This window comes from Triturus cristatus, chromosome 1_2, assembly GCF_964204655.1.
Source record: "Triturus cristatus chromosome 1_2, aTriCri1.1, whole genome shotgun sequence".
Taxonomy (NCBI): Eukaryota; Metazoa; Chordata; class Amphibia; order Caudata; family Salamandridae; genus Triturus; species Triturus cristatus.
Genome location: NC_140580.1, coordinates 746,810,170 through 746,833,888, shown reverse-complemented (window position 1 = coordinate 746,833,888; position 23,719 = coordinate 746,810,170). Strand labels below are relative to the sequence as shown.

The following is a 23,719-nucleotide window of genomic DNA, read 5'->3' as shown; positions in this document are numbered from 1 at the left end:
TTCGTGCAAGTATACACATCTGCTATACAGATCCACGTCCGTGACACCTGTTTACAAATAAATATACATTTGCCAAATTTGTTAAAAAAAAATTTCCCAATAAATATTATCTCTAAAATAGTATGAACCCATTGTGCAAAAAAGTGTAAAAATGAATATCTCTCAAATAAAAATTAGTGCAATTTGACGAGACAGGGATATAGCAGCATACTGTTAGAGTTGATTAAAATAACATCCTTCTTTTCCCAAAAGAAGATGAATCTCCAACTTACAAGTGAGTATAAAAATCCTCACTTGCATTCAGTCCTCTGGGGTTCTTACTATCCAACTCTAAAATGTATTTGGTTTCCAATCTCCTTAACAAGACCTCCCGGTTCCCACCCCTTCTTAGAATAGGGATTGAGTCTACCACCCAGTAGTTGAAAGCCTCCAACTTGCTGGCATGGTGCTCCTTAAAATGACGTGCCACCGGGTAGGTCAAATCCTTGTTGGTTATTGCCCGCATATGCTGGAGTACCCGCTTGTGAACCTGCAGCTTGGTGCTGCCAACATAACGCAGGCCACAGGAGCACTCCAGCACATACACTGCAAAGTCTGTCTTGCAGTTGAGGTATTTGGAGATTGGAACTGGTTCAGGAAGGAATGGGGTCGAATATTTCTTTGTGTTCACTCCATATCTGCATGCTTTACATACATTGCAGCGATAAAACCCTTTTCTTGCCGATAACCATGATTTAGATTGGGTCAATTCCGGGCTGCTGCTCACGAGCACATTGCTCATTGAGCGTGCTTTTCTGAAAGCTATCTTAGGTTTCCTAGATATTGAATTGCCCAACACTGGATCAGCCCGAACCAATGACCAATGGTTATTGATGACTTTACGTACTGCTTTATGCTGTGGACTAAAGGTCAAAATGATTCGTGTGTCCTCAGTATTGATGACTGTTAAGTTCTTTGATGGGGCTATTCTAGGTGTCAGTGCCATAGCTCTTGTAATATTGTTAACTTTTAACACAGCCTTGGAGAGTATGGATTCTGCATACCCTCTCTCCCTGAAGCGTTCCCTGCAATCATTTTGAGCTGTAAGGAAATCGACTTCTGTACTGCAAATTCGACGCATCCTAAGCATCTCCCCAAAGGGAATACTATTGATCAGGTGTTGTGGATGGTGACTAAGTGCATGTAGCACCGTATTTCCCGCAGTATCTTTCCTGTGTAGTCTAGTCTGTAGTTGGTTATTACAAACAAATATTTCTACATCAAGGAAAAAGACCGATCTCTTACTAATTTGATAAGTGAACTGCAGGTTTAAATCATTGCTGTTGATTGCTTCAAGAAATTGTTTGGCACTGAATTCATCCCCCCGCCATACCAAAAACAAGTCATCAATAAATCTATACCAACAAATGATATTTGACTCTATGACAGCGCGGTGTCCGGCCATGAGGACCATCTCCTCCCAGTAACCCATGTGTAAACATGCGTAACTGGGAGAAAACGCCCCCATGGCCACACCGCGCGTTTGCTGGTATACCTGATGCTGAAACAAAAAGAAATTGTTCTCCAAACACATGGATATCATGGCAAGCAACATTTTGTTGTGAGAGTACATTCCCATAGGTCTTCGATTAAGATAATATTCACAAGCCCTGACCCCATCCATGTTGTGAATGCTTGTATAAAGGGATGTAACATCCATGGAGATAAGCATCATATCAGAATTCCATGGGACTTCGATCAGTTTTCTCAAAAAGTCCCCAGTGTCTTGTATGTAAGGCGGAAGACCTTTCATGTGTTCCTGGAGAAAGTAATCCACATACTTGGAAATATTTTCCAGCAAGCTGCCCCTGGCTGAGATGATAGGCCTGCCAGGAGGCTTATCCATCCTTTTGTGGATTTTCGGGATGAAATAGATAACCGGTGAGACAGGATGGTCTACTTTGAGGAATTTGAATTCATCCATAGAAATTAAGCCCGCAGATTTCCAGGCTAACAGCTTGTTGTAGCAGTCCTGTCGTGCTGCGTTCATCAATAGGGGCGTGCTCAGTTTGTAGCAGTTGCGATTATTAAGATGGATAAGGGCTTCTTCCATGTACTGGTTCCTGGGCCAAAGCACCACATTTCCCCCTTTATCCGATTGCCGCACTATGATGTTATCATTCTTTTTTAATTTCTGCTTGAGCTGGACATACTGGTTATCCTGTTTGTTATATTTCTTAGGTGCCCTTGTCGTTGAAGAGTACAGATTCTTAAGGTCAACTGCTACCTTTTCACTAAATGAATCAAAGTTATCCTTCAACATAAGGGGGTAGAAGGTGGATTTAGGTTTAAAAGGAGTCTTTTTTGCTGGTTGATTTAATGGTGTACAGCTTACATGTTCCAAAGCTCCTGTTTGCTCATTCTGGAGCTGTTGTAAATCCCTGAGTAAATCCACATCACCAGAGACAAGGTCACTATGCATATCCTCTTCAACTGCCAAATCATAAGAGTGTGCCTCTGGTGTACTTCTGGAGCCTTGGAGGGCAAAGAATTTGCGCAACTTGAGTTTGCGTACAAATTTATAGATATCAATCCTTGTCTCTGCGTATTTAAAATCCATTTTAGGACTGTATGTTAATCCTAATGCAAGGATGTTAGTCTCCTCCTCAGTCAGGTTGATATCAGTTAAATTAACCACAGTCTTGCTCATTGCTAGATCGGAATTAATTATTTCCGTCTCCATCCTCTGTTTGATTTCTTGCTGTAGCCATCGTTTGCGTTTTTGATTTTGCCGGCGCCTCGCCCTGCGCTTTTTGTTTTTCCTGCGTCTGCCACTTGCGTAGTTTGAGCTGCAGGGGTTCGGGGTCTCAGGGTTTGCTTCCGATCCTGTCGCATGCAACTGATTTCTTGAGCAAGCGACGCTTTTTGAAACCCCAATCCAGAATTTGACTTATGTTGTTCATTTTCTGATTCACTATCAACCACTGAGCTGAGGTCCGTTGTTGACGAAGATGCTAATTCCTCATCCGCTCGCGGTTGGATTCTAGGACCCTTTGCCAATACTCCTGCTTTGACTGCATCATATTTCTTGGCAAAAGTAAATACACGCCCCTGCTCATAATCGGCTTTGTCCCTTTGGAACTTAAAGGTTTTACGTTTTTTTATCACGTCTTCATCTCTGCGCAAGCGTGCCATCATTTCATCCCTGTATTTGGTTTTTTCTGGTGTATCTTCTGATTCCGCAATAATCTTTTCCATGTCCTCTATTTCTTTTTGTAAGGCAGCTTGGTCACTTATAGCATATTTAACCAGGACTTCCACTAACCGTCTGGAAGATTCCAAATTAACAGTGGCCCATTCAGTTAACATCGCGGGGTCAGGTTTCTCATAACTTGGGGCCAGCATAATTCTTAACCCCCTTGGGATTCTTCCAACCTCCAAGTAACGAGATAGTGACTTGTGCTCCCACCATTTCGCCTGTTCGGCGCGCCTAATTTTCTCCAACTTCCTGAAATGTTCTTTTAAGTTGTTACATTCCCCCCTAATTGCACCGGAATTTGCTGGTGAATCAGTCTCTTTATTGGGAGAATCATCGAACATTGTGCATGCTGCCGCTTCCCTGCCTCGTAGCGCATCCGCAAACATGGTGTCAAAATTACCTGTTCCCGCTACCACTCTAGATTACCTCGGGCACTCCCGTGCGTAATCAATGTGGCAACTCCTCCGCCGAGTCTATGTAATGCCTTTACTCGCCTGGGGTTTCAACGTCGACTGGTCCTCCGACCTGGTTCCTCGTCTCCCTTTGTTGCGGTAAGGATTTCTTTACTGCTCGGGGGCCACGGGCGTCTTCCAAACGGAATCCTTTGTGTTTTTTTCCGGAACCCGGAAATGAGCTCTTTTCCCACTCGGCCCTTCGTGGAGGAGGGGTTTGCTGATGCCGGTAAAGCTCCTCCGGCACTGCATACAACAAAACTCCGTTTCGTAAACTGAAGATCTCTCCTTCAAGAAACCGAAGCAAACCCAAGGTGCGGTGAAAATTAATTATTTATTTAAATATAGTAGACACCACCGCCGCCATTACGCGTTTCAGCCCGTCACAGGCCTTGGTCACATGATGCGCAATACAACGGATTCACCTTTTAAATATGCTTGGAGTGAGTCACATGTGCAAGTGGGGACAAATCATGGACATAGAAGTTTCCGTAACATTTACATTGTCAGTTGATTTTCACCAAACAATGCCTATCACATCTAGCAATAGCTGTAAAATACATCGTTTTTACAATAAAAATACTGCATTTTGTCACAGATCCGCTGATTGCTGATTACTTCATTAAAACCATCAATAATTACAATTTAAACAATTTAAAAACACACGAATGGCATGTTTTCAACAATGTTATTTGCTTAATACGGCCCATATATATATATATATATCATCTTTATTGATCTTAAGTATGCTCTTGTACAAACACTCTGCAGTAATGTCCACAACTCGAAGACAGAAATGCAGACCGCAGAGTCTCTCCATTGGCTTCAATATGCTTTACATCACACAAATCTGTTCAGTGTTTTCAAACAGAACACTTAAACTCTAGATGATACGAGTTTCCTTTCTTCAATGCAATGATGTTGTAAAGCACGTTATCTCCAAAATATCTTGCCTCAGAGTGCTATTCTTACGGAGTCCAATATTTCATTAGCTAATCAACAGAAACAGACTTTGCTTAACAACGAAATCACACTGGCTCCAACCATATACTCATGGAAAGATTTTGAACCAATTACTGAAGACTATCTGTCTAAAGTAAAACATTTAGGTGTAATGTTGTATTTTGATATCATTATCCCAGCTAAATCAGTCAAAACCAATTTACACTTGTTTTCAAATTACGGTGTTCTCTGATCAGTATACTGTTTAAAAATGGCATATTTCTAAAGACCTAAAACCTGTCAAATTACTTCTATCTTAAAGAATTCTCCAGCGGATCCTAATGTGCTTTCAGCTTCAGATCAGTCACCAAGTTGCAATTGGTTAGGGGAAGTGATTCAGAAATGTGTTTCCGACCAATTGACGGCCTTTCGTGAAAATCATAACCTTATTATTCACCCTTTACTAACCATTATTCAACAAGGGACACAGCATGGAAACTTATACTTTAAAATTCTATGTGATTGTATATTTCATCACTGATAACGTTGTTGTCCGTCTTCTCATATTCCTTGATCTGTTGGCACCATTTGATACTATTAACCACCAAAACTTTATCTAGACTCTCGACTAGTGCATTATCATCAGTTCTCAAAAATAAAGCTCTTCAGTGGTTTCTGTCATACCTCTCAAACCGCAATTACCTAGTTTGATAAGGCAACCCAGCCTCCAATATGACTCCTATACTATGTGGTGTCTCCCAGGAGCCAATTTCAGCTGCAACCCTATTTAACATTTAAATGTAGCTGATCTGTATTGTCTTCCAAGGGGGTAGTATCGCAATTCATAAATACACTGCTGATACTCTGCTATACCTAAATACAAAACAAAAACAATAAAATTCCAAGACATCAGATTTAAAAACCAGCCTAACAAAATAGGAGGTACAATATTTTGGACTCTGGCTTCATGACCACCAGAACATGTCTTCCCTTACTGCTCGGACGGTATCTGGACAAGATCAGCACTGTGCTCCTTAAAAAGGTTAATCTGGTCTGCAAGCTCTAGCATTCGGAGTACTTGTTCATGTTCTTTTCGCTTCTCACATGATTATGGGAGCTCAACTCTGATGGACATGCCTACATCCAGCCTTCATCCCTTAGTATTGGTTCTTCATTTACCAACCAGGATAGTTGTTTGCACAAATATATAACCATATCATTTCTGTCCTAACAGACCTGCTCCAGCTCATTTTGTAAGACAGGGTCAAGTTTGAAACCACCTACAATATCTTCAAAGTACTCCATCTTTAAAAAAAAAAAACTAGAATATCTTGACAACTCTCCAAAATGTGTGTAGGTCAAAATGGAGACAAAGCAATTTCCAGCTAGAATCAACCAAATTGTTACACCACTGTACTGCCAACCATCTCTGCTGCTGCCCTGTCCCTTTGAAATTTGCTGCCAGAAGACATCAGGGGCCATCTTATACATACAGCGCATTTTCCTTGATTGTGCAGGGTGCACCTTTTAAAATGTGCGCCCAGCGCAATCAAGGAAAATGTGTAATATTAGGGTGAATGTGCTGCGAATTCGCACTGCTTGGGGGCAGCGCATTCATGTGAAAAATGGAGTGGCTGCTTTGAATTCTCAGTTTACGCATTAAGTGAAAGCACTTGTTTTTTATGTTGGTAAAAGCGCCCCATGCCATGCTTTCACTTTAATGGTGGCCACGCCCCTTTCTTTAGATGCGGCTCACTGTAACATGAATATTGCGAGCAGCATCTAAAAAAGGGGGCACGACCACTATGAAAGTGACCTTGCATTTGCTTAAACTGTCGCAAATACGAGACCTATTGCATTGCAAATGCTTGTTTATGTTGTCCATTGTTTTAGAAGTATTTGGTTAGTGGCCCTGACCCTTAGTTGCAGTAGATTACATTTAAAAGAACTTGTCAATATGGTGGATTACATAAACACTGATGGACGTTTAAAAAAAATAATCTCCAGGAAATGACATCAGAATCAGGTGGTTATAGGGGCAACATTACACTGTATTACAGGTTGTGAACATTTACAAATTCAGATTAGGCAAGGTTAAAGGAGAAGATATGTTTTACAGTGGTCGCTGGGGAAGGAGGCATAAAAAGGGTTCAGTGGCCAGGGAAAAAACACTGAGGTACGTATTAAAAGTTGCACGGTATTGCTAGTGCAAAAACTCTGCTTGTTAAATTTACATTGCCTTGCCGTAACACTACTGTGCAATTACAAGTTACACCCCTTGGACTAGGATGGGGAGAAGACTGAAGACTGCATTACATTCTGTCAATCCTCTGTCTGGGGTTGCTTTCTCCCAGTCTTCATAGTGGCCTTTAAAACATTTTCCATTTTTAGACCCACTGGAATTTTAATATTTAAATGTGTTGGATGGTTTCTTGTCGAACGCAGTACTATTTTTTATGGATTACATTTCTAGGGAAATTCTACAATTTAACATTCTCAAATGTGACAGAACTCCCAAGGGTTTCACTCAGATATCCTATAATTTGCTGTACATCTCAGATTTAAAGCATTCTTATTCCAGTCATTTTTCATGTTAAAGTTTCTCTGTACAAAACGTTGTTGTTGCTTCACATCAATGTTTTGCTAAGATTTTGTAATTGTATTGTGTTGTGGTATCCAGGTCTAACCTTCATGCTTTTAGCCCTGATTTGTTTGCACTTCCCTTCCATAATGTTTTTTTTATAAGAAACATTTTGAGGTAAAAACATTGATTGATCCCTTTAATTCAATGTTCTCAATGTTTTTTCCAAATGTTTCACCAGACTACTCGGATTATCTATGAGGCACTTTTTGCAATTATTTCAAAGACCACCAATAGCTCACATAGTTAAGATGAGGGAAGCAGTACCTTTAATGCTTCTGCTTTTTCTTTCGTAATACTACTCTTCATCACAGCATAAATCAGTTGCAGGTTGGAAAAAAATATTTCATCTACAAGTTTGAGAAACATTATTGCAAGGATCCATGTCCAATTTATACCACCACTGATCAAATAATTTTGTTTATAAAAGTGTTATTCTGAAAAAGTGATGTCCTAGTTCAATGTAGTTCACCAAATTATCTTATTTTATACCAACCCCACAGTGCGGGTTTATAGGTAGTCTTTTTATTAAATTTTAGGATTGCAGTACATCACTTTAAGATACAATTAACAGCTTCTGAGCATGATTTTTGATTGTCCACATTTCTTGGAGCAACTACCACTCGCTCTTTTAGCACATACATACGTGCTTCATGTCACCTTGTTTCATGATTCCGCAACAACAGTGAGGTACTACCTGATAATAACCAGGGTGTTCACACAATGAACACATTTTAGCAATACCATAAAAAAAATCTGACATCCACATCACATGCCTAATATATATCATCTTTGTTTTAACCTAAATTGAAATGCCCATAAGTTAATCATGTTGCATTAGATTCTCTGCATTTTCGGCTCCTCAATAAACTAATTCTGCCATTGTCTCCCACTCATTTCACCCATTTAAACAACATTGATATTTTAACAAGACATTTTGAAAAGTGCTAGAAACGCACGCCGTCGTAATAAAGGGCCTGTTTTGCCTCCACAGACTCCTCCCCAAACAATAAGCAGCTTGCAGTGCCACCTACTGACCAAATGTGAGTACTCCTAGACTGTACACTTACATTAAATCATAAGTATGAGTCTCGGTAGTTTGAAAAAAATACAGTTCATCCAAGTGTTATGTAACTGTCATCCACACTAAAGCTGGCAAATGTCATGGAACTAAATATAAAGGATAAAACTATAGACCCTAGATTTTCTGAATCCGTCTATCCTCCTCTCTTTCTCTACCATACTTCTTTTTCCATTTGTTTGTGTGCATGACCACTTGTTTCTCCTCTACGTAGTTTGACCTGTTATGTTACAAAGGATGTGCTTCACACTACCTGCCACCTACCTTGCTTCACAGCATGTATTTCTCTGCAACCGCAACGCGTGCTAGATTGCAGTGCTCCTATAGACATTAACAACAGCTTTGCCGTTATTAATCCAGGAAGCCTTTCTTGAAAATAAAGGGAATGGGACGCTGTGAAATTCAAGTGATCTGACTTCTGCAGTCCTACAGGAGGGTGCCCCAGAGAAGCAGTTTATGGTCTGTTTGGTGTCCATCTCTCCAAGCATTGACATTGGTGTCAATTCACCAAAATGCCATGGGTAGCAGAAATTACATCATCCAATGATTCGGCCACTGAGGACGGGAAACAGCGTTTACAGCGCTGTTTCTTCAACGAATGACTTCACAAAGTGGTCGTTACAATGACCGTGTTGTTACCGTGCATGCCATCACATCGCAAGTCGTATCAACAACTTGCTGTATGGGGGGTGCAACACCTTCCCTGCTGTTGCACAAACTGGAGTAGGAATAGTAATTAATACTATTCCTAAGTCCAGTGCGCCCCCTTTAGCAAGTCGTTAATATGACTTGCGATGTAATGGCACGCGTGGTAACAACGCGTCATTGTAACGACCGCGTTGTAAAGGCATGCGTTCTGAATGCATGCGTTGAGAAGTCCTATATTCCTGAGGACATGACAGGAAGTGACATCACATTACTTTTTACCCTGATATTGGAGCAGGTGTAGCCACATGACCTTTGGTATAATGGCATTATAGTAGGGACACCGCTGAACCCAAAAAAGCAAGATTAAAAATTAAGTGCAGGATAAATAAAAGAATGCAACAGGTTTCTAAAGCACCAGGACTTAAAAACGCAAACATTATTTAATGGAGTGCATTAGCAATTTATTTACAAGAGTACTTGTTATGGCAATAATTGATAAGCAAGATTAATTGACATTGCTTTAAATAAGGTGTCCTACACTGGTAGTCCTTCTTCAGTGTTGAAGACCGTAACATATTTAAACCCAGGTGCATATGATTGAGACCCCTCTTGAGTCGAAACGCTTTATGCAGTGTAATGTGAAATATGACCTGCACCTCCAGCCCATTGTGCAGGAACTTCCATCATTTGTTAAAGATACCAGTCACTTCCTTCAGATTATTAAAAAAATTAAACCAAACCTACACAATTGATGATGATATTTTTCTGGCTACATTTGATGTTAAATCATTATACACCAATTTACCACATGAGGATGGGCTTATGGCATTATCTGAAGCTCTTAATAAAAGAACTCTGAAAAAGCCATCAACAAATGTGCTTACCAACTTTGTAAGAGTTATCCTTGAATCCAACAATTTTACATTCAATGGTAAACACTATCTGCAGATACAAGGGACTTCCATGGGCACTCAGATCGCTCCATCCTATGCAAATATTTTCATGGGCAAAGTAGAGAACTGTATACTTGCTACTTCTAGCATCAAACCACTGGTATGGCTACGATACATTGATGACATATTTATAATGGAGAATGCAGGAAGTAGAACATTGGAACAATTTACAGCTTATATCAACAATATCCATCCTACCATCAAATTTACCAGCAGCAATACTAAACAGAAGCCTCATCTCCCTTTTCTGGTCATGCTACTCGCCATTCATTAACACAAAATTACAACTGATCTGTACCACAAACCTACAGATGCTCATTTGTATCCAAACTGGACTTCATGTCACCCACACCACACTAAACTGAACATCATCTACAGCCAAGCACTCTGAATAAGACACATCTGCAGCAATGAGGAAACCTGTAAAGACCATCTACAGGTGCTTGCTACATTATTTAAAAGGCGAGGCTATCCTCTGTATATCATGCAGCAACAAATTGACAAGTCTTTGCAGTTGCCCAGAGAAGCACTTATTTGGAATACCAACGGCAGAAACAAAAGTGACAGAACTCCATTTGTAGTTGACGATCATCCATCAGTTCCCAACTACAGAAATATAATGCAAAAAACATTTCCCTTACTGACCACTTGTGAAAAATTGCAAAAGGTTTTTCCAAAACCGCCAGTCATTGCTTACCGCAGAGCTCCAAATTTACGATCTCTTATTGTGAGAGCTGAACTCAAGCAAGGGGTTCATTGCTGTGACTCTAAAAGGTGCATCACGTGTGAATATCTTTTACAAACAGCCTCTGTAACTAGTTCTGTTACGAGAAGGACCTATGCAATAAGGCAGCATCTTACAAGTTGCTCAACATGCATTATTTATGTGATTCAGTGCCAACGGCAAAGCTGTAAAAAATAATATGTAGGCCAAACAGTGAATGATCTCCGTACACGATTCAGGAACCATAAATCGGCAATAACTAATAAGAAAATTTGACCAGCCTGCAGCCAATCATTTTAGCCTTGTGGATCATTCACTATCAGATTTGAAGATTTTCCCCGTGGAACATGTTTCAAAGGAAGAACTACTGGACTCCAGGGAAAACTTCTGGTTGTACCGTTTAAAATCACTGCATCCAGATGGACTGAACATTACTGACAACACAACCTGATTACTGCATATCACAAGAGCTCTCAGGACTGCATTGATTCCACATTCCAAATGGAATCTTCACTCATGATGCTTTTTGAAAATTCAGCTGTGTCATCTGTGCAGCCACAGAGCAAACCATCTTGTACTACCTGAGGAAGGCGGAAGCTGAAACGTTGTAGTGGAAATATATTTTTGTTCTTTGGTGAATCTATCTGTTTGAGTCACTTCTTTCTTGGATATTTTATTTCTTTGTGACTCATTGTATCCTTTGGGATCCAGATTTTTGCCCTGGCTGGCTATTGTTGTCTTGTGATCCTTCATCTTCAAGTATACTGTTTTTGGGATTACAAACCTGTATCCTCCCTGGATCCGACACTCAAGCCAGAAGCAACCACCATGTCAAGAACAAATCTACATCCTAGATATGCGCTGTTCATCCAGGAGATAATCAGTAAGTGGCAATTTACAATAGCACATTTACAAATCTAACTTGACATCTATCCTATGGGGTTGAGGTCAAGTCTAAGCCACCTTTTAAACTAACTAGTTGTGAATGGTACGCGACATGGAATATTTTACTGCATAACTCTTCAATGGCCCTACTATTGGTATCTATTAAAGTAACCATTCAAAAAATGCAGATGCTTAAAGCCAAGCTGCAAAAAGAACTGGAACTTTTAAAGAACACAAAAAGTGACTCTGAAGTGGCACACATACTACAGAGGATTGCAGTAGTAAAAAAGGATGACTGCCAGGAATGCCATTGAAATTAAATCTGCAAAACTAAAGAGAGATATGTTAAGATTTCATATACCTCCTCTTCCAACTCACCACTTCATAAATCATTCTGTTTTTGGAGATTTTCTTGTCAGTGAAAGCCCTGTGAGTAAACAGCATAAAAAGAATAGAAGATTTGTAAGACAAAAAAGGCTGCATAGCATCAGCCAACTACAACCCTTCCAGACATCCGACCCAGTTATTGACTTGACTGGAGGGCTCCTATCACCAGGTGAATTGAACCTCTTGAGCAAAGGCCTCTATTTCTGTCCTGTACCGAAGGACCATAATACTGCCAACATGATGAGAGACCTAAAAACCTTCGAGAGAAGATGCAGACTTGCAGAATACTTTTACAATAATTCCAATTTTGATCTGCCAAGCTACCTTCCAGATCAATTGAAGAAGTTCCGCCATCCCCAATCATGAACTCCTCAATGTTGTAGAAATCCTGTCTTTGATACATACATTTTATCCATCAACATACTCATCAAGGAATCAACAACTAAAAGGATTTTTGATAACATTACCTGAAAAGAACGAAAAGCTCTCCACCTCCTTCATCAGAGAATGGATGTCATTTTAAAACCGACAGACAAAGGTGGTGCAGTGGTTGCCATGAAAGTAAGTGATTATATTGAGGAAGGAATGAGACAACTAATGGCTACCAATACTTACAAACCTTTAGAAACTGATCCCACAGAAGACTTGAACAAAGAAATTAAGAACATGGTTGTAAGATACAGGAGCTTAAACCTCATTGATGAATCAACAGCAGATATACTTGTTCATCCCAAACCAAGACCTGGGAGATTTTATATGCTTCCCAAAATTCACAAAATGAACAATCCTGGCCGTCCCATCATCTCTGGAAATGACACAGCCACTGAGAGGCTATCTTTATTTGTCGACCTGCACTTCCAGCCCATTGTACAGGAACTTCCATCATTTGTTAAAGATGCCAGTCACTTCATTCAGATGATTAAAAAATTAAACCAAACCTACACATTTGATGATGATACTCTTCTGGCTACATTTGATGTTACATCATTATACACCAATCTACCACATGAGGATGGGCTTATGGCAGTATCTGAAGCTCTTAATAAAAGAACTGTGAAAAAGCCATCAATAAATGTGCTTACCAACTTTGCAAGAGTTATCCTTAAATCCAACAATTTTACATTCAATGGTAAACACTATCTGCAGATACAAGGGACTTCCATGGGCACTCGGATGGCTCCATCCTATGCAAATATCTTCATAGGCAAACTAGAGAACTGTATACGTGCTACTTCTAGCATCAAACCACTGGTATGGCTACGATACATTGATGACATATTTATAATAGAGAATGCAGGAAGGAGAACATTGGAACAATTTACAGCTTATATCAACAATATCCATCCTACCATCAAATTTACCAGCAGCAATACTAAACAGAAGCCTCATCTCCCTTTTCTGGTCATGCTACTCACCATTAATGAACACAAAATTACAACTGATCGGTACCACAAGTCTACAGATGCTCATTTGTATCTAAACTGGACTTCATGTCACCCACTACACACTAAACTGAGCTTCATCTACAGGCAAGCACTCCGAATAAGACGCATCTGTAGCAATGAGGAAACCTGTAAAGACCATCTACAGGAGCTTGCTACATTATTTAAAAGGCGAGGCTATCCTCTGCATATCATACAGCAACAAATTGTCAAGTTTTTGCAGTTACCTAGAGAAGCACTTATTTGGAATAAACAAAAGTGACAGAACTCCATTTGTAGTTGACTATCATCCATCAGCTCCCAACTACAGAAATATAATGCAAAAAACATTTCCCTTACTGTCCACTTGTGAAACATTGCAAAAGGTTTTTCCAAAACCGCCAGTCATTGCTCACTGCAGAGCTCCAAATTTACGATCTCTTACTTTGAGAGCTGAACTCAAGCAAGCTGTAACAAATGCAGGGGTTCATTGCTGTGACACTAAAAGGTGCATCACGTGTGAATATCTTTTACAAACATCATCTGTAACTAGTTCTGTTACGAGAAGGACCTATGCAATAAGGCAGCATCTTACATGTCGCTCAACATGCATTATTTATGTGATTCAGTGCCAACGGCAAAGCTGTAAAAAACAATATGTAGGCCAAACAGTGAATGACCTCCGTACACGATTCAGGAACCACAAATCGGCAATAATTAATAAGAAAATTGACCAGCCTGTAGCCAATCATTTTAACCTTGTGGATCATTCACTATCAGATTTGAAGATTTTCCCCGTGGAACATGTTTCAAAGGAAGAACTACTGGACTCCAGGGAAAACTTCTGGATGTACCGTTTAAAATCACTGCATCCAGATGGACTGAACATTACTGACAACACAACCTGATTACTGTATATCTCAAGAGCTCTTAGGACTGCATTGATTCCACATTAAAAAAAATGGAATCGTCACTCATGATGCTTTTTGAAAAATCAGCTGTGTAATCTGTGCAGCCACAGAGCAAACCATCTTGTACTACCCGAGGAAGGCGGAAGCTGAAATGTTGTAGTGGAAATATATTTTAGTTCTTTGGTGAATCTATCTGTTTGAGTCGCTTCTTTCTTCGATGGATATATATATAATTTCAAAAACAGGCACGGAGCACTCGCAGGGTATTGATACTTTATTCTGAGACCATGCATTTCGCCACTCTTTCTTCTTCAGGGCTCATTTAAACTCCATAAAAAGTAACACATGTTTAAAATACTTTAGTAGTAATTTCATTGGTACAACGTTGGAAATGGCCAGCAACAAAGGAGTGTCGAAGTTCTTAGTGCAAATGACGATATTTATGGCAGCCATGTCAGCAAGCATATTTATTACTAAGGCCAGATGGTAATCACTTCCTTTTACTTTTCATCTGAAGTTCTCAAGTCTCCTTTTAGTACTCTAGAAGGCAGATCAGGACTTAGCAGGTCATTTAGAGCTTGGCCTGTGTCTCAACCGCCCAGTTTAGAGTCTTTACCAATGAATTCACTTTAAATTGGGTAAACAGTTCAGTTGACAGATATCCACACCACCAGCCACCCGTTCTCTACTGACGATGGTCTCCACTCGCCTCTGTCCAATGGAGTCCATTCACAAAGGTTGGCGTGTGTTCCTCCAGGAAGTCATTGGTCTTGAAAAGGGATTGTAGATCGAGTCTATAAATCCTTTCAGAAATCATAGCTTGGGAAGGCACCTCCTAGAAGTTGATAGACTGGTCAGACCCACCTTTTTCTTTTTTCAAAGGGTGTGTGTGTGTGTTTTTATTTTTTTTTTTATTTTTTTTTTATAAAAACCTTTATTTTCAAAAGTGAGGACACAGCTATTCAGCCGACAACCCGGAGGTTCGGCAGCATCGATATATAGAAACAAAGATGCGTCCCCAGTAGCGTGACAGGAGAAGTGCAAAGGTTCAATTTTAAGTAAACACAAAACACACAACAAACCCCAGCAAGGCAAGAACACTGAAAGCCCATGGTGAAAGCCCCCCAGGGGAGGCCGGACCCCACTCATCTACCAGTTACAGTACAGTGTAAAGAGGAAGAAGGGGGGAGAGCAGAGGCCAAAAAGGGGTCCATTAACCATACGGAGCTGGAAAGAAGGTCAGGAGGAAAGCTGTTCCTCGGGAGGATCCAGATCCGGGGCAACACATATTCCCCCCCTGTATTGATTCCACCGCCCCCAGATGGCGTGCCACTTCCGGGGGCGGCCTCTAGCGCAATATACCGTCTTCTCCCTTAGCATACTCCAGTCCATATTTTCTTTCCACGCGGTCAATGTGGGGGGCCCCGCGGAGCCCCACAGTCGCGCGATATCCCTCTTAGCGACCATGTTGCCCAGAGTCACCCATTGGGTCTGTGCCGCATCGTGGTCAGTGGGCCCCCAGACATTCAGGAGGCAACACCGCGCTTCCGGCTGCATAGCAATGCCCGTCACCTCCCCCATCACTGCATGGACTCTCCTCCAGAATTCCGTAATGACACCACATTCCCAAATGATATGCAGGAAAGTACCCACCATACCACATCCCCTCCTACATAGGCCGTCCTCCGAGAATCCCATGTGAACCAGCCTTGGCCCCGTCACATACACTCGATGCAGTATTTTAAGCTGCACCAGCCTCAGACGCGACGGGATCGCAACCTCCTTAGGAGAGGAAACAGCAGACTGCCAATCCTCATCATCCAACTCGAGGCCATCCCTAGTCCACTGGTCCCTCAGCCCCCGAAGCATGTCCGCCCGGTCCTCCAAAGGAGAGGACTCAGGCACCTTCTCACCCTCTACGAGGACTGATCGGAGGGCGTGACGCACCTGAATATATCGGAAACACTCGGAAGGCCCCAGCTCATACTCCATCTGCAACTCTTCAAAGGACTTTACCTTCCCCTTATTCAGCACATCTCCCACCCTGGAGATGCCGATCAGGTCCCATTTATCAAAACCTTTTGTGTGCCAAAGCCTTCCCAGCATCTCCGATTCAAACAGCGGGGTAGCGAGGGTGAGCCTATCCTTCCAGCCCAGCGAGTCAGTTGCCATCTTCCACACACGCACTGCCACACCAGTGGGCCCCGTGAGGGACGAGTCTAGGGACCGCGAGTACAACGCCCTGTAGTAGTTACCACCACGCAGCAGCCACCTGTCCATGGCATACCCAGGGCTGAGGGCAGGGCCATACAACCCATGATTAATCGCGCTCAGCTGGGTGGCCCAATAGTACCGTCGGATGTCTGGGAGCGCAATGCCCCCGTCGTACCATGGAACCGTCAACTTTGCAATAGCTATTCGCGGCCGCCCATCCCACAGCAACGTTCGTTGGAGGCCTTCGACCTCCCGAAAGTATTTGGCCGGTACCCAGTCCAAAGTATTCTGCAGTGCGTAGAGGAAGCGGGGTAGAGACATCATTTTGAACAGGGCCGCACGCCCAACGAGGGAGAGCGGCAGCCTCCGCCAGCCTTCAACATCCCGCCTCAGGCGTGCCAGGGGGGGGAGCAGGTTCTTCTCATATCGCACAGCAGGGTCCATGGAGATAAAGATCCCCAAGTACGCGACCTGTATCGAGCATGTTCTAGGGATCGGTGGTACCTCGCCACTAAGAACATACAAATACGATTTACTCCAGTTGATAACGAGACCCGAGTTCCTACCAAATGATGTGAGTACGTCACAGACCACTATAAGTGATTTCTTGGGTGAGGCAAGATACAGCAGGATATCATCAGCATAGAGCGAAATACGGTCCTCGTGTTCAGGCGACCATCTAAGGCCCCGTATATCCGGGTGCCAACGTATCCACGCAGCCAGCGGCTCAAGGGCGAGGGCGAACAACAAAGGCGACAAGGGACAACCCTGCCGATTACCCCTCCCAAGCTGAAACGGAGTCGACGCCCGACCATTCACCACCACACTCGCAAGAGGCCCCTCATACAGCAACCTCACCCAGCTCACAAAACCGTGGCCAAAGCCGAACTTGGTCAGCACGGCCCACAAATATGCCCATTCCACCGTGTCAAAGGCCATCGTGGCGTCGAGAGACACCACAATAGCTGGTTCACGCAGCGTGCCCGCCCTGGCGATTACGCCATGGAGGCGCCGAAGATTTAACGCTGTGTTTCGGTGCGGGATGAAACCGGATTGATCCGGGTGGACCAAGTCACCAAGTACCCTAATCAATCGGGTCGCCAGGATTTTGGCCAGAATTTTCGGCTCTGCGTTAAGGAGTGAGATAGGCCTATATGAGGCGCACTTATCTCGGGGTTTGCCCTCTTTGTGTATAACCACAATCGTCGCCAGTCGCTGGTCCAACGGGAGGGTCCCACTCCCCCGCGCCTCCACAAACATGGCGCGCAGGTGAAGGGCGACCCTATCCGGAAACAGCTTGTACAGATCGACCGGCAAGCCGTTCGGTCCCGAGGCCTTACCCGAGTTTAACGCGCGGATGGCCCCCGCCACCTCGTCAACCGTTATGTCACCATCTAGATCGTCCCTATCTATATCGGAGAGGCAGGGCAACTCGATATCACGGAGGAGGTCACACGAGTCCTCCGGCGGCCTGTCCGACACTGAAGCATAAACCCTACAGAAATAGTCCGAGAAACACTTTACAATCCTCTCAGGTTCCACAATCGCCTCTCCCCTCTCTCCCGTCAACTCTGGCACAACTCTATTGACCCGTCCTTTTCTGTCCAGCCAAGCCAGGAGCTTCCCTGCCTTGTCACCTACATCATACAAACGGCCCTGCTGTTCCCTACTGAGGGTCTTAGCGGCATTCGTCACCAGGTCCTTATACTCAGTTTGCTTCAAGCAAAGCTCATGCAGTGAGGCCTCTGTAACCTCCTCCTCTAGCGCTCCCTCCAGAGCCGCGATCTCCTCCTCAACCTGCAGAACCTCGCCATCTCTCCGCCGCTTGGCAGCTACTACAAGGGAGAGGGCTTCCCCTCGGTGCACGGTCTTAAATGCTTCCCACAGCGACACTGCCGAGTCCACGGATCCCTGATTGTCCTTGAAGAAATTATCTACTTTCTTTACCAGCGCGCTGCGCATCTTGGGGTCTCGGAAATACCACGGGTTGATAGGGGCCACCCTTCCTCCTCCCTCCCGACCCAGATCCAGCCGGATCCATACTGGCGAATGGTCCGATATACCACGCGCCATGTGCCTAGCCTCGGAGACCAATGAGGCATGCGCAGCCAGAGTGAGTAGGTAATCAATCCTGGAAAGGCTACCATGTGCCCCGGAGTGGAACGTGTATTGGCTCTGTGTGGGGTGCCGGAGCCTCCAGCAGTCTATCAGGCCAAGCGTGTCTAGGAAGTCTGGAAGCCACTTCTGAGCCCCCCCTGTGTCTCTGGGCGGGTGTCTATCCAGCAGACCGGAGCCAACAGCGTTGAAATCACCTCCCACCACAAGCATACCTCCCGGGAGATCCAGCAAGGCCCTACCCAAATCTGTGAACGTGGAGGCCTGCAGGGCCGGCGGGACATAAACCGAAACCAAAACCAAAGTTCTCCCTTCCCACCGCCCCGCCACCGCAACAAACCTCCCCCTATCATCAACAATGGTGGAGTCCACCTCAAATGGCAGCGAGGCTCTGACTAGGATGCCCACACCCCTGGACCCGGAAGAGAATCCCGAATGGGCTATGAATTTATAACCCTTCCTATTCAGAGCATAGCACGTATTACCTATAAGATGCGTCTCCTGCAGCAGGGCAACATCCGGCATTGACCGTTTCAAGAATTGCAAAACAATCCCACGCTTAATGCGATCCCCCAAACCATTAACATTCCAGCTTATAACACTTAAACCCCTACCCCCCCATCCTCAAACGTAAAGAGGCCCACCCCACACCCGAAGAGCCACCATGGAACAGTCCTGGAAATAATCACCATGCCTTGCAGAAATAAACCCCCCAACAACAAACCCAAAATCCCAGAAACCCCCCCCACCCTGCACCCCTGCTGCAGCTTACAAAGCCCCCCCAACTTGCAGTGTGCCTGTCGCCCTACAAAAACCCAAAATCTACAAAAAGTACCCTAAGGGAGGAAAAGAGCACCCCTCGTCCTCCCGCAACCCTCCGCATTTACTGCACTCTATGCAAGTCTTCAAATATAGCCAAATCGAGTCAGACCGGCTCAGAAAAATCAGCCCTGCCCATCCCGGCCACTGTCTCCATCCTCTGCAGTGTCCGCCCCCGTCCGTCGTCGGGGCAAAGCGTCCAGCCATTCATCGGCCATAACAGGAGAGTCAAAGAAGAATGTCCGATCTTCGTGCACCACACGTAATCTGGCAGGGAAGAGCATGGCATACTTCAGATCCCTCTCCCGGAGCCGCCTCTTCACCCCCAGAAAGCCCTGTCTCTGCCTCTGCACCTGCTGGGTGAAGTCCGGATAGAAATTCACCGACGCGTTCTGGAAGGGGACCGGGCCCGTCACCCTCGATGCTTGCAGGATAGCGTCCCGATCTCGAAAATGAAAGAGCCGGGCGACGATCGGCCTCGGCGGGGCACCCGCCTTGGGCCTCCCACCCGGCACTCTATGGGCCCTTTCAACCTGTGTGTGTGGTTTTAATGGTTTTCATCAACTATTGTAACATGACTTTCAGAATTACTTTCCTGCTATTTCTGTATAGTCACTTTTCTTTGTCTCCTTATACTTAGTTAAACGATCACTTCATGCAAAGCATCTGTAAAAATGTAGCTTATGGTTTAAAATTGCTGTAGTATTTGTAAATCCTTTTTATTAATGTACTTTTAATTAAGGTAAGCAAAGCTGTTATAAGCTGGAAAAGTATCTAACATAAAGGACTAGTGTTACAATAGCATTATTGCTTAGTCGAATTATACACGTTTTAAAATAATTCAGTGACATTTACAATTAAGATAATAATTAAATGATTGAATAAGACAAACTAAACTTGCTTCTTGAAATATACAGATACGGTTAGCATTATGTCTAGAATACGGTTATGGTGTTTTAATTTAGGGTTAAAGTAAGAATTCATTTGATGCAACAAATCTTAATTGAATTTGTTTTCAATTATTGAAATATAATTATATGGCTATGGTAAGGATTAGTACAACAAAAAAGGTTGCTTTGTTCTATCAATTTAATTAGATTGGAAAAATAGAGTAAGAGCTACGGTTAGGATGTATTTAGTATTACAAACACATTTAAATTAATTTAATTTAGTGCTACGATTTGTTTCGGGAAAAGATGCTGTATTGCTTTGATTATTACAAATGTGTTACCTTAGGGTTAGGATAGTGGTTACTATAAACAATCTATTGTAATACAATTTCAAATAAGCATCAGGCAATAATTAGCATGATAGTCAATGTTAGGGATATGGGACTAAAGGAAGTTTCAGTTATTTCAGTTTTATGGTCAGGTGAGCGAAACAAAGGTTGAAAAGTAAAGATAGTTGAAGGACATAAAACATATGCAGTGTTTCTGCTCATTCAGATGTCTTATTACAGTACCTTCATCTCCCCTTAAAATGTAGTGAACCTGCTCTGATCTCACCATTACTTTGTCCCTTAAAAGGCTTGTGCTCACTGGTGCTGCTGAATCAGTTGGTAGCATCAGGGAAACCAAGTTTAACACACCTTTAGCATCTCCTTGTACTCAAAAAAAGTTAAGAAAAGTATTTATACACAAAAAAAACCCTATAACGGTGCAGCTCATCTTGGTAGTACGGTACCACGCCTATATACAGAACGTTAAGGATGTCTTCTATGATTGGGAATTGTGGTCGGTTTGTCATGTAAACTCTTGAGAAGTGGCAGTTCCCAAAGGTGTTGTGTGATTCCATAGCTATACTTTTGCATTAACTATGGTTCATTCAAATCACTATAACAGCATATTACCAGAAACACATCCAGAAATTTCCTCTTGCAGAACATAGTCTAGTTCAGCCTTCTTAATTATCTCCTGAGGACTCACTCAAAGCATGTGTTCTATGTTCTGCCCCCTCGCACCATAGTATACTCTGACTTCTGAGCTAGTGTTTGCCACTGGAAAGTTTATCTGGGACTATGGAGCTTAACAGTCAGAACACAAGATTACCTCCAAAGTTCCAAAGGAAGGCCAGGTAGGAGTGATAGATATCACATCATTGTTCCCCAACTCATTGGATTGAACCACCATTTCTTCTAGCTTCAGCTCTCTTGGACCCTGACATAGGATCACCTGCCATATATCTAGATAGTGGTGGCCCCGCCTCAAGCACCCTCTTGGAAAATACATTGATTCAGAAGGCTATTTTCCAAAACCCCTATTTATAATTCACTAGAGTCCTCAGCCCCTGACTCTGCATGCCTACTGCCAGCTGTCAAGTTTCAGAAACATTCAGGACACACAAAGTCAGCTACAAACATATAGCTTTTGTAATAGCACACACTATTTATGTCATTGTGTTACAAGAAAGTGCAAAATATGTGTCATTGTGGCTTAGTTCCAGGATAGCCACCCCACTTAAAAACTTAAAAAGTCTATCTCTTTCCCTACGTGCATTTCACCATCTGCAAAGCCTTGATAAAGGTAAGCCTTTTAAAGTTTTTAAATGAATTATCCAATGAACTTTCCTACAATGTTTTGTTTCACTTTTTGTAATACAATCAAATAAATAGGAGCGGATTTGCAGAAAGATCTACATTTGTAACTGTATGCTATGGAACTTTTGTGAAATATTTTGAATGTATCTATATATAACTTGATTCTTTTGATGGATTCTTCTAACTGCAGATTTCTCATCTTTTGAATATTCCCAAGTACCATAGTGTATCCAGAGAACTTCAACAGCAGTGCTCCTGTGCATTGGCAGATGGCGTAGTGCAGCTCAAACCCACGCTGGAAGCCGCATATAAGTGCTACCCCTACGCGCTGATGTCAGATCCTTTCTTTCCTTTCTTTCTGCACTTTCCATTATGGATCCAGAGCTCTGATTCCAACTTTTGTAAACCTCGGATGATTTCCAAAATGATTTGACAGTGTGCTAGGAAACCACAGTTACCTGCTACAATCTGTGCTGTAACTGCAGCAATCCGATATTGATCACAGACCAGCACAAAGTGTTTCTTAGGTTATTGGTATCCGGTCCTGAGTCTAAGTCATGTGACAAGTGTGCCCTCATGCCCCTGAAAGCAATCTGGGACAAGGAAGGCGAAGCTGCACTTCACAGAACACAAGAAGATATTGCGGTCAGACCATAGGTCCCACTCCAAGGTGCTGGCATGGGTTGGTCATGAGGGTGTTCCTGTGAGCAATCCACTTCCAACTCAAATTCTTTGGATAGGTCTTAGTCCTTGCACAAATATAAAAAGACACAGGAAGACGTGACCCCCATCCTGCCACTCTAGCTCAAAAGAGGAGGCATGAGGGCGTCAAGATGAAAATGGCACCCATTTGAAGTCCCTGGTTCCAAAACTGATTCCATAGCCACTCCCAGCACGCCCCAGTTTCCCTGGCCTGTTGTTGATCCCACAGCAGATAGTAGCCTTCTAGAAGGCCATGCTAGAAATCTTTGGCGTGATTCCAGCACCTTTAGGCACCCTTTGGGCTCAACAGACCAGCAGAGGCTTCCAGTTGGGTAACCACCTGCAGGTCTTTCCCAGTTCTTCCTGTCCCCTTGGCACCAGTTACTGGAACCATGCCAACTCTGTTACAGACATTTACACCAGCCTCAAGATCCACGCTAGTTGCTGGCGCACTGACACCAATGCTAACCCCCCCACGCAGATAGAAAGTCAGTGCCCATATTTGTATACTGAGCAGGTACGCATATGCTCAGTGGGACATGGCCAGCAAGATTTTGCCAATGGCCACATGGACCTCAGAGCTTCTTTGGCTCTGACCATGTATAATGAGCAGGATACAGCAAAGTATTTAATCCATGTAGCCCTGGATGGATACCACTCATTGCATTGGCAGGACTATTGGGACAAGTGCCATTCTTCGAAGTCATGCATGGATGAGAATGACCAGATTTTGTGGCAATGTGAAAATATCCTTAATGGATATCCCCCTCGGAGAATCCAAACTCTTTGGAGGAGGGAAAAGCAGACTTGGCACATGAGAGATTTAAAACAAAATCAAACCCCTGCATGCTCTCCGAGGTTATAGTTGCCTGAGAAACAGTTTTCACATCACTTCAAATAATTCAGATGCTATTTCAATGCACTAGCCTACAAGCAATGGCAGGCTTCCCAGTTGGTGATATAACAGTCTGTTCAGTCCTTTCAGGGCTGCAGCCATGGCACCGGCAGGCACCACACAGGACAACAGGGGCACCGGTCCTTCACTTCATC

General features: G+C 43.2%; 1 protein-coding gene across 10 annotated transcripts in view; it reads left to right on the top strand.

Moving 5' to 3' along the window:
* KAZN (kazrin, periplakin interacting protein) overlaps positions 1-23,719 on the top strand; it is a 998,377-nt gene that overhangs the window by 946,534 nt on the left and 28,124 nt on the right. For 5 of the 10 annotated variants that reach the window (XM_085608669.1, XM_085608667.1, XM_085608674.1 and 2 more), the window contains one exon: positions 8,268-8,316. The exons of the other annotated variants lie outside the window; for them this stretch is intronic. In XM_085608669.1, the coding sequence (XP_085464795.1) occupies positions 8,268-8,316 (49 nt within the window). The remainder of the gene's footprint in view (positions 1-8,267; positions 8,317-23,719) is intronic. 10 annotated transcript variants of the gene reach the window in all.